General features: G+C 44.2%; 1 protein-coding gene across 1 annotated transcript in view; it reads right to left on the bottom strand.

Moving 5' to 3' along the window:
- Window positions 1-8,388: 8,388 nt before the first annotated feature.
- The window catches only part of IGDCC3 (immunoglobulin superfamily DCC subclass member 3), a 56,992-nt gene continuing 43,065 nt past the window's right edge, over window positions 8,389-22,315 (bottom strand). Inside the window, 8 exon segments of the mRNA XM_042477543.1 lie at window positions 8,389-10,901; window positions 10,903-11,019; window positions 11,762-11,972; window positions 12,690-12,828; window positions 13,007-13,111; window positions 14,907-15,095; window positions 17,446-17,610; window positions 18,145-18,392. Coding sequence (XP_042333477.1) covers window positions 10,851-10,901; window positions 10,903-11,019; window positions 11,762-11,972; window positions 12,690-12,828; window positions 13,007-13,111; window positions 14,907-15,095; window positions 17,446-17,610; window positions 18,145-18,392 — 1,225 coding nt within the window. The 3' untranslated portion in view covers window positions 8,389-10,850.

Genomic DNA, 22,315 nt, shown 5'->3' with positions numbered 1-22,315 from the left:
GGGGATGATGGGATTTGTAGTTTCACCAAGGTCCCCCTCAGGCCTTTTGTGGGGGGTGCCTCCCAAGAACTACAGATCCCAGCATTCCCTAGGAAGGAGCCAGGGCAGTGAAAGTGGCCTCAAGTTGCATTATTTCCACACACCTGAAATGTCAGATATACCTCTTCTGAAGCAACAGATCCCACAGTAATGCCTTGCTAATATATATCTCTAGGTTTTATATATGTCATATATGCTTTATCCTATCCAGGGGACATTGGGATTCCCTGGGATTCCCTAGGAAGGAGTGCACAAGAGTCACGAATGGAACGCAAGGCAGCAACAGGACTGGTACAACATTATGCGATATACAGTATATACCATCCAAGGATTCTTTTATCCTGCTAGAATTTTCCTTTTCTAGCCTGTGTGATAAAAATCCTAGTATCAATAATCCTTGCATTCACTAATGGCCCTCTCCTCTTTTCTACAAGTGTAGATGCTGAAGGACGACCGACAGACTTCAAGATGTGGTTTCTCCTCTCCTCCATGTTGCTTCCAAGCGAAGTTCAGGAGTCAATTGCCCTCCATGCAAAGCATCTTTTGTCCTCTTCTTTTCATCCTCTCCTCTTCTTCAGAATGCTTTGGGATTGCAAGATGGATCCAAGTTAGCATCCCTCGAGTACTTCTTCTCTCCACCTGAGAGTATCTGAAGTAGTTTCGCATGACTGTCTCTTTGGCTGCCTGCTTTCCATCATTCCAGCCTTGGATACCTTTCCCTTTATCTAAAGATTGTAGCGAAATGGGAGGCCTTTGGACAGATGGGGATTTAAAGCAGTTCAAACCCAAGGAAAGGCAAATCCCAACATGAGCGCATTGGATGTTGCTTTTATACATAAATACTTATACATTTCTCCTCATGCGCCTGGCACTTCTCAGCACCACCAGCACATCCCTTGCCTTGAATGTATCTGCTGGGTTTTGACAGTGAGGTTTGGAAAGCATCAGAAGGAAAATGAAGTGAGGAATGGACCAAGATTCAAGAAGGAAGAGTCCATTATCCTCTAGTAGGTAGTCTATTCCATGCACTAGCAGCACTTAAAGTTGCATCCAAGGAAGTAGACTTTAGTCTACCAAAGCTCCTGCTGCCAACTTCTTTCTTTCCGATAGTCTCAAAGGTGCCACAAGATCTCTCTACATACATTTGGACATTGCACTACATTACATAATTGCACCTGAGGAAGTAGACTAAAGCCTGGGAAAGCTCCTGCTGCCAACTTCTTTCTTTCAGTGAGTCTCAAAGGTGCTGCAACATCTCTCTACATACTGATTCCACAGACTAACACGGCTATATCTTTGAATTCTAGCTCTTAAAGAAGAAAGCTCAGGAGGAATTTCTGTTCTTGCAAGTTGAATCCCTGGTATTGTGTTCTCTGGAGCATCAGAAAGAGGGGCCATGCGCTAGACGCATTCAACCCATGTCTTTCTGACCCTAATTTTTCCGTGTCTTTCTGGATTAAGCAATTCAGCGCAAGTGTGAACCGGATGTGGATCAGAATCTATTTAGATTTGCCCTTCGGCCGGATGGAGCGGGTCCAATTTGAACTGATTCATTCATTAATGCGAACCACAAGTGGGTTATTTTACAGGAAGAAAATGCAATCGGGGCAAATGTAGTGCGAACCACGCTCCGCTCTCCAATCGATCCACCGATTTGGATTGTACACTGGTTTATTTGTAAGTAGGAATGAGACCTATATTAAAAGGCCTTTGGCCAGAGTATTCATAAAGGGAGTTCTTCTTCTGAGCCACAACCGAAATAACAGAACGACACACGAAGTCAAGGACCAACTCTAGTTCATTCTAGGTTTATTTCTGTTCCATCTTTTTATGAGTAACCACAGCCTAAAAAAAAAAAAATCTAGACATAGCATCCTACCAAAAAGAAATCTAGGTTTCCCCCTTCCCTCCCCATCCCAGCCCCGCTTTTTCTTTGAATTATCAAATACAGAACTAACAATCATAAGCTCAGTGGGATTTCAAAGAGCAAGAAAGGGAAACTGGAAAGGAAAGGGAGGAAAAGTGCTTTGCAGTCAGAGTCATTCCTGAAGAGGACCAAAATAGAGAAGGTGACATTCGATTTTATTATTGGGGAATGGTTGCTCCATAAAGAAATGGAATAACAGGTGACACTATGCACTTGGACGAGAACTTGGTTTTGCAAGACAAACTCCGGAGGCAAGACATAAAAGTATTTTGGTGTGGCTTTGGTGTGTATTGTGAATCATGCTCCGCTGCTGAACCGATCCATCGATTTGGATCACAAAGCGATTTATTTGTAAGTGGAAAGGCGACCATTATTTCCATCTCTACTGACAATTTTATCACAGCATCCCTTTGGGATTCAACTAACATCAGATGCTGTTTGCTCATCCTTCTTCAAGCAAACGCTGCAGCTGAAACCAAAAGGAAACTGAGCTATAATAAATGTGGCGCTGCATCTTATTCTGCGCATAGCAGTTCAAGTGTTAAGTGAACATGCAAACCGCTTCTTTCACAAGGTGGAAAGAGACCTTGCCAAAAATATCAAGAGGTTGTGGGTTTGGAATTAGGGACTTTTTTTGTTTTGGTTACAGTTCTCCTTTCCTCATGATTCTTCAACTGATGCCATCGGACAAAACTGGTCTCCCAAGGTTTGGACCAGTTTGGCGCCAACTGGTGGCTTCCCTTTCCCTGGCACACTTTGAGTTTTAGTTTGAACCTAAATAAGCATTGAAAAGCATTGAACTCCTTTGGGGATTCAGTTCAGATGCGGAGATCTGTCCTCTTAAGACAAACAAAAGCACTGGATCAGACCTAAAAACATTATAATGATGTATTGTTACCTTCCTTTTTTGAATTTTATCATTATCTTTATTGCTGGCGTAAAATGCAAATCAGTCTTATTTCAAGGATACATTCCAGCCCTTCTTACAAATACTGTGGCTTGTACAAAAGAAGACACAAAACAAAGCAGATGGGGGACCAAAAACAAACCAGAGCTTTGAGAAACACAGACCTCCTTCGTGTTGTGCATTGGCCGACAACGCGGCCAAAGCGGGCTGTGTTCCTTCTTTTCTTCTCCCTGAGGTAGCAACCATCTCTGGTGACGTTTGGATGCCGATCAATGTTGACCAGCCTCAGTCATAAGTGGAAAGGACTAAAAACCTTCATTCTGGATAGTTAGAGTAGTAGGAAGTAGAAGAATTTACAGTGGGCCATTGGTATCTGCTGGGGTTTGGTTACAGGACCCTCCATTGATACCAAGTCAAGTCCCATTATATACAATGATGTAGTAAAATGGTGTCCATTATATAAAATGGCAAAACCAAGATACACTTTTTGGAATGCTTTCAAAAATCCACAGATGCAGAATCCATGGACACAGAGGGCCGATGGTACTTATTTATTCATTGTATTTATACCCCACTTTTCTCCTGGGATGTGATCCAAGATGGATCCCATCCAAGAACAAAGATAACACCAGCATTTCTATCATATATTGCCCACAGGAACATTGAGGGGAGTGTGATATTGCTGAGGATATCTAAGGACTGCTGGGTCCAAACCAGGTTTGGAGAATGCATTGACACTGACGTGTTTTTAGACATAACGGCTCCAGAGATCTTGATGGTTTGCTTTTTGTTGACACACACCAATGGTTCCCAAGCTCCTCCAGTCTTCCAGGCATTTTAGACTCCAGAGCCCAGAATCCCTGACCATTGACCAACTGACCTTCTGGAATCTGATGTCCAAAAGACCTGGAGGACCAGAGTTTGACCATCACTGGTTTGCACCTTCCTCTTTGGAGAGATGTGCAGACCCAGCCACAAGCAAAGTGGGTTTGAAATGGAGTTCACCTATACGATATCGTATTTTCTTACATGGCCCACATCCCAAAACCATCCCACATTTTCCTGCACCTTGTTTTAGACTTAAGGATATGTCAAGACATAGATTAACTCTCGCAAAGGTTTATCGGTCGGATATGTCTGTGGCTAATTAGCATTTTCAGCGTTTAAAAGAAATCCCCAGAGGAAAAAAAATCTAATAATCTAAAGCAAGGAATAATTAATAATAATAATTAATAATAATAACAATCTTTAGAGATTCACATCCATCATCAGTTTGTCTTGTGCCAATGGGAAATCCACATTGGGTTTAAGCCATTACATTACTGGAAAGCAAAGAAGGAAGGAAGGAAGGAAGAAGAAAAAGAAAGAAAGAAAGAATTTCTATATGAGAAATGTAATGTCACTAATAAAATGGCACAACGTTTTCCCTTTTCATCAAAGGAAGCAGTGACAAATACTTGTGTACAGCATCACAATAACATGGTATTAAATTAAGAGCAGGTTCATACAAACCTGGAGATTTGAAGCCGAAGCTAGTTCAAAACATTATGTGTCTTGCTTTGGCAACAGGGTTTTTAAAATTCAAATCTGAATACTTTTATTTTTACTCAAATAATGTTTTTAAAAAATCCCTAACTAGTTGAGGTCGGCCCGACAAAGATGGGCTTTATTGATGTTGCAATTCAACGTACGGTCCAAGCAAATGCTTTTTCTTTTCGTTTCATAGCTTTAGCAACGTAAACTAAATCCTAAATCATCGCGGACAGAACCAAAGCATGGGCAGGTTCAAGGAACATTGATGTTTGGAGCCTAAAATCTCTGTTTGGAATTGTTGGGCAGATCCTTCAAGCATCTGGGTTAAAACTAAGGTTATGAATTACGGTAAGCATGGCCATATGCGTCGCAGGCCATGGCAAGAACACATTACTATTATTATTACTGTCATTATTGCACGACTGGCTTGGGATTCTGGGTGGCAGTCCAGAAGAAAAGAAAGGAGGAGACTGTCATCTTGTTAGTGATGTGATACAGGCATAAATCCAATTCATGTCTCCACAATATAGCCAATATTGAGTGATGACCATCAGGGCATACCAATAGCCAATAGTGGAGGTCTTTAGAGGGCTTTAAGCAGAGGCTGGATGGCCATCTGTCAATGGGGATGCTTTGATGGAGAGTTCCTGCATGGCAGAATGGGGTTGGACTGGATGGCACTCCTTGGGGTCTCTTTCAACTCTATGATCCTATGGTTCTAGGACAGGAGAAGCTCTCCCAACAACATTGGATGGGCTACAGGTTGCCCACTCCTAGCCTAACACAATGCTCCCCAAGTAGTCTTGGAATAAGGGGCATAAATAGCATGCAGACAACCTGCTTCTTCTCCATTTGTCCTTTGGGCGTTTTCCACAGGTGTTATAAGTTCCTTTGTGGAAGTGGTTGGACATTTTTATCAGAGCTGAATTCGGTTTAAGGATGAAGAAGTGGAGTTGTGCATGCAGTGCCATTGTGTTTGCTGCGTAAAGATGCTTGTTGCACAGGGATCCACATGGCACATTTGGGATTACGTTCAGCTGCACATTTGGAGTCTTGGTTGGGTTGCTCAACATTGCCTTTCAACACAAGGAAGGCGTAGAACCATTCATTTGTTACCATCCATGTGGCAATTTACACTATGCAAGCCCAACTTCCTAGGCTTGAGGCCTATTTTTCCTTACTCCTTTTCTTTGCCATCTTTCTCTTGGACCCAAGTCTGTCACTATTCTCACAGATTGCCCTCTTTTGCCATGCGCTGGCACACATGCTGGTTCCCACATCAGTGGGATGGTGAACCTGGTTTGGGCTTTAGCCTGAATTTTAAAGGGACAATCCAATGCGCTGAACCTCATTTGGGGGATCTTGCACCATTGATGTCTCCTTTAACGTTCAGACTAAAACCCAGAGCGGATTTGCTCCTCCTTTCCCTCTAGAAAGCCACCAGCCACCTTGTTTGGAAAAAACTGCCACAAAGCAAGAGATTCAAATGTAGACACACATTTCCCTCCCTCTATTTTTGCATTGGGTCATATTTAGAGTTACATTAAATACATTCTACACCGAAAAAGAGTTTACGCTCTAAAAAACAAGCCATTTACGACGAAGAAGGAGCGGAGTCGCGGCAGAAATGCCACCTGGCCTCTTTATGCTGGTGCTCTCAATGGAGAATTTAGGGAGTACAGATGGCCCTCCACATCGGCGGCTTTGACTTTTGCGGTTTGATTATTGGTGGATTCAATTAATGCGTTCTCTCTAGGAATCTCTACAAGTCCTCCAGCGCAACCCAGCCAGACGTTGACCATAGAGTTGTGCCAGAGAACATAAACGTACCTAGAGAAAACACTTCTCTGGGCATTTGTAGGTCCTCCAGCATGATTCTATGGCCAACCTTTGGCAGAAGTTGACTACAGAGTTGCACTGGAGAACCTGCAGATTCCTACTATACTATAGTGTTTTGCTATTTGCGTTTTGTTCACATTCACAAGGGTCCGTAACCCCTAACCCCAACAAATGTGGAGGGACCACTGTATTTAGTTAACATTTCTTTCTATCTTTTCTTTTAAAGGCCATAAATAATATTGTTGAAGCATTTTTTTCCTTTAAAAAAAGAAAGAACCCAAACTAGTTTCTTTCTCCTTCGTACTTCTTGGATTCCTATTGCTTCTTTTTTTTAACCTAAAAAATATTTTTATTTTAAACGAAAACCCCGGTATAAAAATAGCTATTGGAATTAAAGATACTAAAATAAAATTATACATAGAAAAAGAGCATGAGAATGAAGTGGCTGCTGCTGTGGGCATGGAGGATGCAGCCCAGAAGGCTTCTGCATTTGCAAGGGAGACTGGCGTACGCTGGGACCATCAATGGGTCAGAAACAGGTTGCACCCAGGTTACAATAGCCCTCCAAACCAGCGTAGGAGGTGTACTTATGCTTTTCAAGGGAAGAGAGTTGGGTTGCAAACTAGGCACTGGTAGTAGATGGACCTCATGTCAATGGGGCAGTGGATAGGCTCCAGGTTTTGGTTAGTTATAAAGTAGAAGTGGGCAACTGGGGGAGAGGTTCATAGGCCATTTCACCCCAAAACACAGGCTAATCCCACTTTGTATTAGTGCGTCAAAGCCCCTAGACACCTTACATTAAAAAAAACCAAAATCTTGCAATGTCTCCTTCCTTTGAAATGGTTCAAATCCACTGCAAAATGGTTCAAATCCACAGCGGTTTTGCTCTCCCAACACCCTGCATGCCTTAAAAATTTGCAAGAGCCACACACACACCCATCACTTGCCCCAAAATGCAGAAAACTGGCTGAAAAGCGAAACAGGGAACGGATGATGACATCCCTTCCAATTTAGATGGACTTTCATAGGTTTTAAAGATAGGTTGGGGGAGCAAAATCTTTGCGTTTTGAAGCGGTTTTAAGTCACTTGGGGAATTGAAAAACCTCTTGGAATTTGTTTTTCAGTTAATCTGGGGGCTTTGTGGGTGCTGCACATCATCATCATCTTTATTTGTATCCTGCTCTTTTCCCAGGAGGCACCCAAGGTATAGAACATATCTTACGGATACATTGCAGCAGATTGGATAACTTCTTTAAAGTCTGACCTTTAAAACCTGGAGTGGATTCACTGCCCCAGGGACATGGGACCCTTCAACCTTCAATGCAACACCAGATGTAATTGGCATCGAATTCTCATCCTTCTCTCTTGTGTCCCTGCTCTCTTCCCCAGCAGCCCCATTGGAAATGGAGAAACCCGTCCAACTCATGCATGCTTTGCTGAGTCCTTTGCCCCATAGGAATAGACTAGGAAGGGTTGAGGTAGCTCACCAACCTATAGAGAAAACACGCTACATTCTAAGGCTTCAGACTTGAGGTCTATCACCAGCTGTGCCACCACCAGAGACCTAAAGAGCAAACAAAGAGAGTCCATCTGCCAAGCGTTCATGCCAATAGCAATAAGTGTTTGGAGACTCTTCTGGTGGCATCCTTCCCCATTTAGCCCACAGGTCTGACTAGGCCACAGATCACTACAGACATGCACATGGTTCACAGTTTCCTGGTTCACATGTCCAAGCACATCACTTTGGCACATGTACTAAAACGAGCCAGATGCTGAGATTAGCATGGCACCCCTTTCCTCTAGGATGATGTGGTGGTTTGTATTATTTTACCTATCCCCGGGTGGGTAATGCACAAGCTTTGCGCTCAAATTCCCAGGTTCAGTGCCCTTGGCATCTCCATGTTTAAAGGATTTAAACAACAGGGCTAAAGCAACAAGGATTCCTCATGGCCTGCAGCCTTAAAGAGCGGCTACCAAGTAACACAGGCAATACTTGGATCAATTGCCCAAGCTGAGGTTGCTGAAGTTGTTTTTGGAAGTAATTGTTTAGTCCCAAATAGAGTAGATCCATTGACTCAAGATATAGATAAAGCCCATGGATTCAACTGATCTATTCTAGTAGCAAAGGACAATACAAGTCATGTTGGGCTGGGATATTTTGAGATCTGCAAAACGTAAGGACTCCACACTCTGGACATAATAACCCCACAGAGAAACCATAACTAATCTTAAGCATGATGACCTGGGAGCAGGGCTATCTGGAAGTACAAGAGGATCCATATAAAATGTTCAAGAAGTCCATACCTTGGTTACAGTGCGCTCAGTTTTCATGCAGGAGGCCCCATGCTTGACTCACAGCATTTTCAGGGAAAAGGATCTCTGGTACCAGGAGGAGAAGACCATCCTCCACCCAAGACCCTGAAGAGACCCTGCCAGTCAATGGAGAGAACACTAAAGTTAGGTGGACCCATATTTTGCCTTGATATAAGGCACTGGATGACTGGAACCTGGCCATGTGAATTCCATGGAGGAGCCTTATGTGCACTGCAAAGTGACACTAGAGGTCCACTTGTGGTGCCCCATTCACCCACATGACCACAACTCAATCCTGCAATCATCAAATGAACATCCCTGGCATGAACGTGCTCTGGATAGAGCTCTTCAGCACTAACCTGTGGAGGGCAACTTCCAGGGGTTAGTGGGCTGCACTGACCCCTCATGGGACCCTGGAGGGCCATGCAACCCACTGACACACTCCTTGCCCTGACCCTTGATATTTCTATGGGGAGAGAACGTTTTGACTCCATAGCATCCTCCTAAGCCTCTGGGCATGAGTGCTAATGGACATTTAACCACATTTCAGGCATTTTCCACCCCCCTTCACCCTTTTTAGGCTTCCATGTCCTGGAAAAAAAGAGACCATATAGATCAGTGGTTCCCAAACTTTGGCCCTCCAGGTGTTTTGGGCTTCAGTTCCCAGAAGCTTCAACAAGCTTGGCCAACAGTCAGGAATTCAGTGAGCAGAAGTCCAAAATGACTGAAGGCCCAGACTTTGGGAACTACTGGTTCCAAACACAGCCTTAAAAAAGGTCAAAGGGCCCCCCAAACACCTGAAAAAACAGTCAAAATAGCCAACAGTGCCTCCCCAGAGGTGTGGGGTGCTATTGCCCATGAGGGGAGCGTTTGATTTGGCCACAATCGGGACCCTTGGGGGCTCCAAACATGGCCATAGGAGGCCACATGTTTGCCCACCTCTGCATTACAGGTAGAAGTTATCTTTAGTGGCCTGCCTTTCACGACAACCCTAACAAACTTTAAAGGGTTTTTTTGTGTGTGTGTTATTTTAAAAAGAGACAAACATGATATAAAAGCAACTCTCGACACAGTAAAAATCCTACACAAGTTAACTAGCCACTTGTCTAAAAGTAAAGCTTATAACGCTAAGGGGAGACGTCATCCATGACCGCTACTGGACACGAGTCCTTATGTTGCTCTTTGTCCTCACTCTTTTGGGAAACTGGAACTGAGCCGAAACGAGAGAGAGAGGAAGGCCGAGGAGGTCCTGGCGACATGAGACAATAGTTCTTTCTATAAAAAACATCTTGAGGTAGAACATTGCTTTCAAGGTTTTGGAAGTGCTTTACATCTGGACGACAATGAGAAAGAAAAGGAATACTTTTGTATTAAGGAATATATATATATATATATATATATATATATAACCGACGACCAACATGGTAGACGTGGGGTGTTGACTTCTGAGGTAGTACCAAAACACCTACTGACCGAATGCTACACTACTTGCTTTGAAAACAAAAAAACAAAAAGGAAGACGCAAGAGCTTTGCTTCTTCCCAGAAGACATTCATTTCCGGTTGAGGTAGGTTCGTCCTATTCGGACATTACTCGGGATGTTTGTCCAAGTCTTTCCTTTCAGTAGCCTTCATGCAGGCTGTTTTTAAAAAATTTGACACGCTCGCTTTGCCTTTAAAACAGTTCATCGGCAACAAGAAGAGAAGGGAAAACAAAATCCATCCTGAGAATTACATAGAGCCGAACGCACATGACGAAAGAGTCAATAAATCCATGGAGAGGTTTGGCCAACCAAGCACCTGTGGGATTTTTGGGGAGAAGCCAATGTTGGATAGGTCTGTCACAATCTGTTCTCTCGACATGTTACCAAAGTGGATCCATGGAATAGTCTTCCTAAAGCTGCCAGCAAGGAAACACATTGGCAAACTGAGACAACAAACAGGTCCCATCACATTTGGTGTCAATGGTTACCAAGAAGTTGGCCAAGATGTCTTCTGAAATCACCAACTCAGCCGTTGCAGAAAGAACGGCCGAGATCTGGATTGGAAGGAAGGTCCAAAGAGACCTGAGGAAGGTCAGAAAGACAAACTTCATGAAGCATCCGCAAGGCTGCCTGTCTACAGTACACACATGTCTGTGTACAGAAACAGACGGTAGAAATCTTAAACTTGACCTGAGAATTGATGAGTCGTTTCAAAGACATCACCAGATACTAATAAAAAGTTGGCTGGAAAGTCTTCTAAGAAGCCTTGACCGGTCTTGGTCACTTATCCTTCATTGGTTGGAGCTGGGTTCAAAGCTGGTTCTTCTTGGCTGATGCTGAGCAGGCATCCACCGGGAGCCTCCGCCGAGGGCAGGTTTTGAAACGGCGTGCGGCTTCGCTCTTCGATGATGCTGAATTCATCGGGGGGAAGCGTGGATATCTGGGTTTCGTCATGTGAGGTAGGAGGAGTACGATCCAACTGAGAAGAAGGGGGGAATGGATTATTTGAATGCACACGAGTCATTAACAATCCTTCTGCAAAAGCAAATGTTGAATGTCCTGGGGCCCATTCATATCACACAAGGATAGCGCTATGATTTCACTTTAACTGCCTATGAAATCCTGGGAGTTGCAGTGAAGGGAGAGGCATTGAGAATCCCCAGCCAGAGCAATCCTGCAACTGACAGTTAAAGTGGAATCATAGCAGTGTAATTATGTAGTGTAAACAGGCCCCTGGAATGAGCAGACCCTATGAATTCCCTTTTCTTCATGACTTGAATCTTCTCTGCCTATGTTTCTGTCTCTGCCTCCAATGAAATGCATTTGGCTTAACCCAAGGGTAGGCCAGGCAAGAACCTGGGATCCACTTGTAGTCTTCTGGGTACCAAAGTGCCAGCCATAATGTCTCTTTGAAGCACCCAGTTCAATCTGTTGGAGATTCTTGCAATTTGACACCACTTTAAATGCCATGGCTCCATCCCACAGAGTCCTGGGATTTGGCATTTTGTGAGGCACTAGTGCTCTTTGGCACAGAAGGCTAAAAACCTTGTAAAATGGCAAATCTCAGGATTCTGTATGATGGAACTACAGAATTTAAAGTGCTGTCAAACTGCATTATATTTCTATAGTGTGGATGCATGCCCAATAACCTGATTCAGGCCATGTTTATAGATAATGAAATAAAGAAAGCAAACCAAAGTCCTTGTTCCTTCACTTCTTACCATGCTGTCTTTACCATGTGGATCAGGTTGGGAAGGCGGTGCTGGGAACAACCTTTCCAGCTCATTCATGTCCAGCTGTTTTCCATTAGCATCTGGATCATCTCTTTCCCTCTGAGCAGATCCATTGAGGGCCAGACCGGCAGCATTTCTCTGGCTTCTTGGGATCTGTGGTGTTGACAGCTGCTCCTGGACATTTTTGCACATGAGTAGTCTGTGGAGTCATAAGGCCGGAGGGGAGAAAGAGATTAACACAAATCCTTCTTACCATCCATTTTCACAGACTTTATAGAAATTGTGAAACTGGAAGTTTATGGGAAGAGCCGCAGGTCAATGGCAGAGTACATGCTCTGCAAGCAAAAGACCCATGGTAGAATCTCTTTTCCTGTAGCTTGAATCCATTGCTCCATGCCCTAGTTTCTGGAGCAGCAGAAAAGAAGCTTGCTCCATCCTCAATACAACATCCCTTCAAATATTCAAACATGGCTATCCTGACACCTCTTAACCATTTCTGCTTGAGGCTAAATATACCCAGCTCCTCATAGGGCATAGCTTCCAGACCTTTTATATTTTGGTCCCCCTCCTCTGGACACATTCCAGCTTTTCAATATCCTTCTTGAATTGTGGTGTCCAGAACTGGAAAACAGTATTCCAGGTGAGGTCTGACCATACAGAATGGAGTATTACTTCCCTTGACCTAGACACTATACTCCTAAAGATGCAGCCAAGAATTGCATTGGCTTTTTGAGCTGCCGCCTCACATGGTTGATTCATGTTCAACTTGTGGTCTACCAAGACTAAGACTCCTTATTTTAGCTACAGCATTCTTGATTCTGGGGAGATCTTGAAGCAAGGAGGCTTCCTGAGATTGCTCATGCACCTACTTGCAAAGCCAAATCCATTTCACACACACCAAGTTCTGCAATCTTACCTTCCTCTGTACCCAAACATGAGGAAGAGAACACAGAAGATGATGCAAGTGACTCCAATGTGGATCCCGATGATGATGCCGGTAGCTGAGGTCTTGTTGGTCTGTTCTTCTTTCATACAATTGCAAGGTGAGTTCAGCCCTGAGTGAAAAGAGAGTTTGTAAGAAACAAGGGCCAGCGTGGTGTAGGGGTTTGAGCACTGGACTATGACTCCAGAGAGCAGGGTTTGAAACCTTCATTTCACCATTTTATTTAAGGGACACCATTTTATTACGACGTTGTATAGTGCGTGTTATAGGATGTAAGTTTAAACTCTCACCTGTTCTTTCAACAGTCTCTCGTAGGGACACAAAACGGACGGTGGCATTCCCGTCACCATGTTGGTTGTACGCAAGGAGCTTGACTTCATACACTACTGAGGCATCTGAAAAAAAGAGGATGGAAAAGATTCAGACCCACATTTAAGAGTGGGGAGTTCATTACACTTCATGGGAAAGCTGGACAACTACATTATTGCTCAAGTGCTATGCTCCCCTTGATCACAGAATCATAGAGTTGGAAGAGACTGCAAGGGCCATCCAGTCCAACCCCATTCTGCCATGCAGGAACTCTCACTCGAAGCATCCCCGACAGATGATCATCCAGCCTCTGTTTAAAGACCTCCAAGGAAGGAGACTCCACTACACTCCGAGGGATTGTGTTCCACTGTCGGACAGCCCTTACTCTCAGCAGGTTCCTCTTAATGTTGAGGTGGAATCTCTTTTCCTGTAGCTTGCATCCATTGCTCCGGGTCCTGTTCTCTGGAGCAGCAGGAAACAAGCTTGCTCCCTCCTCAATATGACATCCCTTCAAGTATTTAAACAGGGTTAAAGGACAAATCATAGAATTGGAAGGGGACCCAAGGGCCATATAATACAACCCTTGCAATGAAGGGACCTGAGCTCTACTATTAGTCCTGAATAGAGTACATCCATTGACTCAGTGGGATTTACCTGCATGTCAACTCACTACTCAACAGTTTATTCAATGAGTTTATTCTAAATGGGATTCCAACTACCAATACACAACTAAAGCCCAAATGAGAGATGGCCATCCAACTGCTGCTCAAAAGCCTCCAAAGAAGGAGAGTTCACCACCCGCCAAAGCCATCTCAAACAACTTTTGCAGTCAGAAGTTCTTCCTAACGTTTAGGTGGAATCTTTCTTCTTATAATTTGAATCCATTGATTCATGTCCTAGTCTCTGGAGCAGCAGAAAACAAACTCGCTTCATCTTTTCCATGGCATCCCTGCAAGAAGTGGGTTGTGGCAGCCATGGGCAGAAGGAGGAATGAATGGGGACCAAGAAAATGGTGGGGAGAGGAGGAAAGAAGATTTGTTTTGTATCTGATGAAGTCAATGGACCTTCTGAGAAGGAGAGGGGCTGCAGGTACTTCTCAATGACACTAGGGACTAGTCACTCATGTAAGATGAATGAGTGAGTTCTGACTTAAACCCAGAGCTGAAGAACCGAAGAACCAAGGGATTGTGCTTTAAACATAGCTAAAGGACCAAACAAGATGGTTCCGCGCAGAGCATTGATGTGACGAAAGTATTTGGCAACCGAGGCGAGGAAAGTCTGAAAACTTGGAAGCTGAAGCGGGGTGCCGTCCAGGTGTGACGAACCATGACCGGGAAGGACCTTAACTCCTGAGTCGCCATGATGAGGAACTGACAGGACAATGGAGAACTTTGAACAGAACGAGTTGCCTTGAACACGGACTGATCTGAACAACCTGTCTGTCCTCCCAAAAGAAGAAGTTGAGTAATGGGCTGCAATATTGCAAGACTTCAGCAGCCAAATGCCAGAGAGAAGAAAAAGTATAAAGACCCTGGACTTTCATCTCCATTTTGTTGGCATCTACCGCGGCAACGGTGTCATCCCCAGCCTTCGAGAACAACTGATCAATGTTCGGCGGAAGGAAAGTGTGTGTGAGTATTGTATGAATGTGTGAGTGAAAGAGCTCTTGATAATCAATGTTTGTGTTACTTGTGTGATTCAATAAATGTTACATGCATGGTGTTTAAAACCAAATTTGGTGTCTCAATGTCTTTCTCAGCCTTGCTGTGAATAGGTCCACGGAGGGAGAGGTTCTCATCACACGCTCTCAGGATAAACAGGTTGCCCTTACAATCTTGGGCATAACACTCATCTTCTGTTTCCTTCATCCTTCTTACTCACCAAGATGGGTGATGTTGTAAGACGTGGCATTACTGGGCAAAAGCAAGGGGCCGGTGAAATGGGCCAGATGAACCTTGCGGTAGTAGAGCTTGAACCCTTCGTGTTGTCCCAGCTTGATGGAGGGCTCCCATGTTGCTTGAACGGTGGTGCTGTTGAGGACTTTAATGAAGAGAGAAGGCACCGCCGGCACTGAAAAAGAAACAACAGGGAAAAGAGAAGCTCTTTGTAGACCTTGCTTCATCTAAGGATGCAGTCAGAAAAAAAAAGTTGGGGGGAAAAGGTGCAGCTGGAAAACAAAGACAGACATGCAATTGGAAAAGAAAATTAAATGCATGCTATGCATTGGATGTAAACCATTGGGAATGCACTTTGTAACTGAATGAGCCTGCAGGACACTTGCAGAAACTTTGAAAGCATTTTAAAGCCTTCGAAACATAATAGTAGAGCAGATTCAAAGTGGAGCTCCATCATGTTAATCCCATCTGCTCATCCATTCTAGGAAACAAGAGCTTAGTGTCTAATCATCAATGGAATGAACTGATGATTTTATATAATGGGTTTTCTGTTTAGTGCTGTACTGTTCTTAAAATCTATACTTTTAAATTAGTAATTTATAAGGCCTTGGTGGTGTAGAGACCTGAATCGTTATTTTCATTGTAACTTTTTGTATGCTTTTAGCTACAAATGGTTTTACGTGTGGGTGCATCTGCAATGTGGAAATAATGCAGTTTAACACCATTTTAACTGCCAGGGCTCCATCCTACAGAATCATGGGATTTGTAGTTTGGTGAGTCCCCAGCACTCTTTGGCAGAGAAGGCTAAAGACCTTGCAAAACTACAAATCCCATAGGATTGAGCTACAGCACTAAAAGTGGTGTCAGGCTGCTTTAATTCTGCAGTATGTCGGTGCATCTACACTGCAGAATTAAAGCAGTTTGACACCTATTTTAATTCTGTATGGCACTTTTAATCCAACTGTTGGCAAAACATGGGATATAATTAAAACGATAACTAACTGAAGTGATCATTAATGCTAGAACAAAGCTGTTTTTAAAAACAGTGGCAGGGTCAAATAGCGCAAAGCATCAAACATGCATGATATTTACTACCGCCTTCAATAACTACAGCTGGAGGGAGAGTGGGAATCTTACACCCAGATTACTCTCCGCTCGCGGAAAGAAAACTCGGAAACCTCCAAGCTTTATGAGGCTGAGAGCTACCAGCCTGAACTTCCAGGCTTTGGGTCAAGGCTTTTAATGGGACTTTTAAGCCCTGCTGATCTTTCTGCCTCTTTAATGGAAAAAGGAGAAGGCTAGAAGCACAGATGGCCCACTCCCAGGATACTGTGAAAAAGGGGTCTAAAGAACGTGGCCAGCCATGGATTTCTTCTACAATCTACTTCGAGGAATTATTTGCCTTTTGCTTAGATGTTGTAGACAGAGCTGCTATGAACATTAGTTGCTGTGTGCCTTCATTTCTGACATCCTATAACACCTGTCCTAAAAGAGCTGCATTGGTCGCCAGTATGTGTCTGGCGTGCTGTAATGGTTTGAGTGTTGGATTATGACTCTGGAAACCAGGGTTCAAATCCTGTCTTAGCTGTATAAATTCACTGGGCAAGTCACGCTCTCTCAGCCTCAGAGGATGGCAATGGCAAACCCTCTCTGAAGAGAAAATCCCATGATAGGTCCGCCTTAGGGTCATCATAAATTGGAAATGACTTGAAGCCGCACAACAGCCATAGAAACATAGGCCTCATTCCCACTTACAAATAAATTGGTTTGCAATCCAAATCAATGAATCGATTAGACAGCAGAGTGTGGTTCACACTACATTTGCCCCAACTGCATGCTTTCCCTATAAATTAACCCACTTGTGGCTCACATTCATGAATGAATCGGTTCAAAATGGACCCGCTCCAGCCAGCCGAAGGGCAAATTTAAATCGATTCCAATCCGCATCTGGTTCACACTTGCGCAGAATCGATTCATCCAAGAAGACACGGAAAACATCAGTGTCAAACAAAAGTGGGTTAAATGAGTCTAGTGCATGGCCCCCCTCGCCGAATTGCTTCAGTGATTTGGTTCAAGTGTGGAGCAGGGTCATTTGAACCGGTTCAAACCGATTTGCGATCCGGTTTAAAAGGTAGTGGGAATCAGGCTATAGAGTCCTAGAGTTGGAAGAGACCCCAAGGGCCATTCAGTCCAACCTTATTCTGCCATGCAGTAACTCAATTAAAGTACCCCCAACAAATGACAACATGCATCTGGGCTGAACTCAAGGTGCTGCTGATGGCAAACCCAAAGCTACACACCGGGTCCTTCAGGGGTAATGCAACCCAATCCAGGACAGTCTCTTTACCAATTCCTAGACCTGAGAATCATCAGTCCACAAAGCCTCCATGTTTTCATGATTTTAACTTATTGGCTCTCATCCCACACATTACACCTGCACAGCCCCAGCAGACTCCAAGGATAAGGGAAAGTAGAACAGAGGGCCATACAATTTTCTAACACATGGGCCTTTTGGTGACCCTTACCTTCTCCCAGAGTGCTGACCACAACCACTTCGGAGGCCTTACTGGCCCCCCGAGAAGTGTAAGCCTTTATGTAGAAGCTGTAGCTTGTGGAGGGCTCCAGGTCAGTCACAAGTTGTTGGAAGGTATTTTTGCTGACAGCCTCTTGGTACTCCATCTCTACGGGATCTGAAATACAAAAGGGAACAGCCATAGGCATATCTCAGGAATACAGTTAGGGAGTTATACAGTTATCCTCATGGGCAAGGATGCAATCCATGAACCTTTACCTCTCCAGAGGTATCCAGAGGAGGGCCACCAAAATAGTGAAAGGAAACCACCAAACCTTATGAGGAGAAGCTTAGGGAGCCGGGTATGTTTAGTCTGGGGAAGAGAAAGTTAATGGGTGACATGATAGCCATATTGAAATATTTGAAAGGGTGTCATATTGAGGATGGAGCAAGCTCCAGAGACTGGGACCCAGAACAATGGATGCAAACAGCAGGAAAGGAGATTCCACCTAAAATTTAGGAAGAACTTCTTGACAGTAAGAGCTGTTCAGCAGTGGAAGTCACCTTCTTTGGAGGTGTTTAAACAGAGACTGGATGGCCACCTGTCAGGAGTGCATTGGCTGTGTCTCCTTGCATGGCTGAAGGATTGAACTGGATGTTCCTTAAGGTTTCTTCCAATTCTATGATTCTATGAACTGCCATTCCTACCTACCTGCTGCTCTTCGAATGTGCAATACGTAGCCAATGATTTCCTTGGTGTTCTGCAATGGTTCGCTCCATAATACTTGGATGGTTGTGGCGGAGACAGTGGCAGCTTTCACTTTCTGAGGGGGGCCCGGCAATCCGTCCGCCCAAAGGACCGTCAGCCGGGCGCTGGCCTGGGTGGAACCCGCGCTGTTCTCAGCAATGCACTGGTAGATGGCTTCATCCGCCTGGCTGATGCTGTAGATAGTGAGCGTGCTTCAAGGAAACCAGTGAGTTAGGGCACGATTAGTGACTTTCTAGCAAGGGACCTAGAAATAGCTGGCTGTTCCCCATCACTTTCTCCCCACCTCCTACCAGCCACTTCTAGGTTAATCCTCATGTGTCTGAAAAGGATGCATTGGAAAGCCTAAGACCGCTTAAGCAGGCATTTCACTACACTGCCTTTTAGCCTGGACTACAGGATTGTCAGCCAGGATGGAAACTTGGATCTCAGTTAGGAACCAGCATGTGGATTATATTAAAGGAAAGAAAGAAAAAGGCAGGGAAGATTCGAGGAGGAGGAGGGGAAGCCGTTGGTGATAGTATTAACCAGCCCTGGTAATCGGACGGCTTAAGTCTGCCTTGAATTAAAGACATCGACTCACGAGGAATTTAAAATTGCAAATGCACAGATTCCTAAGAGGGAGTGTAAAAACAAAGATGAGGTTCCTTTCAGATGTCACGAAAAGGTAGGATTATTTTACATATTGTCTGAAATCTTACATTAGGAGTAAATCTCCACATATGGAGTTAGACTTTAGCTGTGCTACGCAAATCCTGTACTGAATGGGAACGTTGCACAACTGAGACACCAAGCATGAGAGAGAAGTGCACAACTGGATGTGCATGCAATCGTGCACAATGAACATCAATGTACAGTGCACAATTCCTGAACTAAGCAGTCGTGAGCCCATGGCTTCTGGGAGTTGAAGTCCAAAATACCTGGAGGACCAAAGTTTGGGAATCACTGGTCAACACTGTTTGGGACTGACCATTAGGGTTCAGGTCCTAAAGTGGTTTCTGCTCAGTCCCAGGTGCCACCTGGAGGCCAAAGCCTGGAGGGTGAGACAGAAATCTGTTTTGCTCTCCTGTCCATTTGGGATTGCCTGCCATTCCCACCCCACAATGATAAACATTAATTCCTTCCTGTGGGGAACAGCAGAATGCCCAAGGGAGAAGAAGATGGAAATTGTAGACATTATGCCCGTCTTTTTTGCAATCAGTCAGGATCTAATTTATGCTGAGGCACCATCTGGCGCATGTGTGAAACTGTCTCCGGATAAAGCCTACCAAGCCTTCCCAGGGCGAGGGAGGGAGGGGAGGTGTGACAGACATGTCAGAGTAGCAAGGTGCCCCATGGCTGTCAAGGAAAAGGGAGCAGCCTCTCTATCACTGTCACCTGTCCCCCCCCCCAAAAAAAACCTAGAAATTAAGTGGGTACGTAAAAGCAACTTAATGCACAGCAAGGGAAGAGATGCAAAGGGAGCACAAGGAGTGGGGAACTCATCAAATCCTCCCTCTTTTGAAGACTTCCACCAAATTGTTGTCCCTGGCACACTGCAGGAGCAGGCAGGAATAGCACTTGATGACTATGCTCTGTGAATATGGCCAGTGGTCACCAACTCCGATCAGTGGGGCCTGATGCTTTTCAACACAAGCTATCTACAGGTTTTGCAGCTATGGAAGAAGAGGTGCTTAAAGTTAGAGAAATGCTTCTACTTGTGCTCGGTGTTTATTCACATTCAGGACTCTCTGCAAGACATAAGATTTGGAACTATGCACAACTATGCACACATACAAGCTTATAGTTATTGTGGGGCCTTGTTTTGGTTCCAGGACCCCCTGCGGACACCAACATCCATGAATACAGTCTTCCCTGCTCATACATGGGGATATGTTCCGGACCTCCTGTAGTAAAATGTCCCTTATATAAAATAGCTAAATCCAGATTTGCTTTTTAGAACTTATATACAGTCATTCCTCCTAACTTGCAGATCTCTGCTATTTCCAATGGCGCATGCGCCCAGGCCACATTCCCAGGGGCGTGCCTCCATTTGCACGGTGTGTGTGTATTGACTATGTTCACGCCATGGATGCTTGAATCTGTGCATTAAAAGTCTATGGCTACAGAGGGCTGACTTTACGCAGTGGAAAGAGACTCCTTTTGCGACCACCTTTCACAATGAATAATCGCTTCCCTCGGAGTGCCAACCCGCCGCCCACGCCCGGCCATCTGCTCTCTGGAAACTTGATTGCAAACGCCAGTCAGATGGCAGCCTTTTGCAACCAGCCAATGCAACGCTGGACTTTCTCTCCACCCCTCGCACTCCACTGGTTGCTAAAGATACACTCAAAACCCACGGTGAACTTGATCAAACCTTTGCACAATGAGGCTGACAGGCAAAGAATGGAAAGTGGGGGAAGGCGGTCTACGGAGAGCTGGGCTAAGCCCTGTGAAATGTTTTATAGGGAAGGCAGAGAGGAGGGCGCTGAGAGAAGGGGAGAGGGATTGGGAGAAGAGAGAGAATGGGTCCTTTCAGCCATTCCCAAAAGCAAGCCTCTTTGCAAGCTGTCAAGGTAGTCCACAGGCCATGAAGATGATAGATCTCCTCTCAGGTCAAAGACCAAGCCCAAGGACCAGAGCTGAACTTTCCAAGGTGTCATTAAGGAGCAAAATGAAAGAACAGAAAGAATACAACGCCTGGGTGAACGAATGCAGGACCATGGGCATTCACCATCCTCTGATGGGGAGGTCATTTTTGGAGGTGGGGTGGGCCCCAATCTCTAGGGAGCAAGGGGTCCAAAACTAGCCAGAAGGTTTTGACATAGGTGCAGAAGGGATGTGGCGAGGTTGGGGTTTTGTGCATTTGCCATGAAGCTGGGATGTAAATCTTTCTCATGCTTCCAGGTGAAGAGAAATCATTTCAAAAGCATTCCACCCTGGGGGGCATTCATGAGAAAATTTCATGCATTTTGGATGTGTTTTTTTGCACATGAGGACTTAGCTTGTTTATATTGACAACAGTTTCATTTCATTTTCATTTTCCCCTCCCCACTTTTCAAATCCACAAAAAGAAAAGGAAATCCTCGAGGGGCAATTCTTTCTCTTTATTACTATATAATGAATTTTAATCCAAATGAAAAAAAATTTGGGAGGAGGAGAAGCATATCATCTCATTAAGAGGCTCAGGCTTGCATCTCTGATTCTATGTCAGCCGGACTCATTACTGGAAGATAAGAGATCCCCGCCATTATAGAGACAAATATTGCTTTTCTATCCCAAGTGATATGTCCAAAGGCCACGTTGCAAACCAATTCTGCCCGGAATTAAGTGGGTTACGGCATTTAGTCATGCACGCAAGGATGAAACAAAGGGATGCAAAGATGGAGAAAGGAGGGGAAATAGCAAGAAAAACTCAATTTTTCTTGCAATTATTCATTTCCAGTAATATCCCCCCACCCTGCAAAATATATATATATATGTGAAAATGGTTTTTATTTGTTTCAGGGGTTTGGAAATTAACTACCAAGAAGTGTGTAATATGTGTTTCCTCTTCTAGCTTTGGATCAACACACTATGGTTTTGCGGTTCTGTGATTTTTACATATATATTTAAACACAACATGTGGTTTTATAGCAGTACAATACTTGCAGATTTTCCCATCCTCACTAAGAAAGGATGCCTCAAAATAATAATAATAATAATAATAATAATAATAATAATAATAATAATAATGTGTGCCATTTAGGTCTTTTTGTACAGCTCCTTTTGTACAAACACCTTCGTGCCCAAATTTTTGCACAAAGAGCATTTTTGTGGTGGAGCTCCAGACAGCCAACTTTATGCGCCTTGCAAGATATTTCAGTTTCATCCTGCAAATATTCAAATATTCAAAGATACAGTCGTGTTAGTCTGTACGATAAGTATGTAGTGAGATTTTGTAGCACCTTTGAGACTAACTGAAAGAAAGAAGATGGAGGCATGAGCTTTCTCTCTCTCTCTTTCTCACACACACACACACACACACACACACATATGTGCATCTGAAGAAGTAGACTGAAACCTAGGAGAGCTCCTGCTGCTAACTTCTTTCTTTCTGTGAGTCTCCAAGGTGCTACAAGATCTCTCTACATATTAC

This window comes from Sceloporus undulatus, chromosome 6 (assembly GCF_019175285.1).
Source record: "Sceloporus undulatus isolate JIND9_A2432 ecotype Alabama chromosome 6, SceUnd_v1.1, whole genome shotgun sequence".
Classification (NCBI taxonomy): Eukaryota; Metazoa; Chordata; class Lepidosauria; order Squamata; family Phrynosomatidae; genus Sceloporus; species Sceloporus undulatus.
This window is presented reverse-complemented; position numbering and strand designations above follow the sequence as displayed.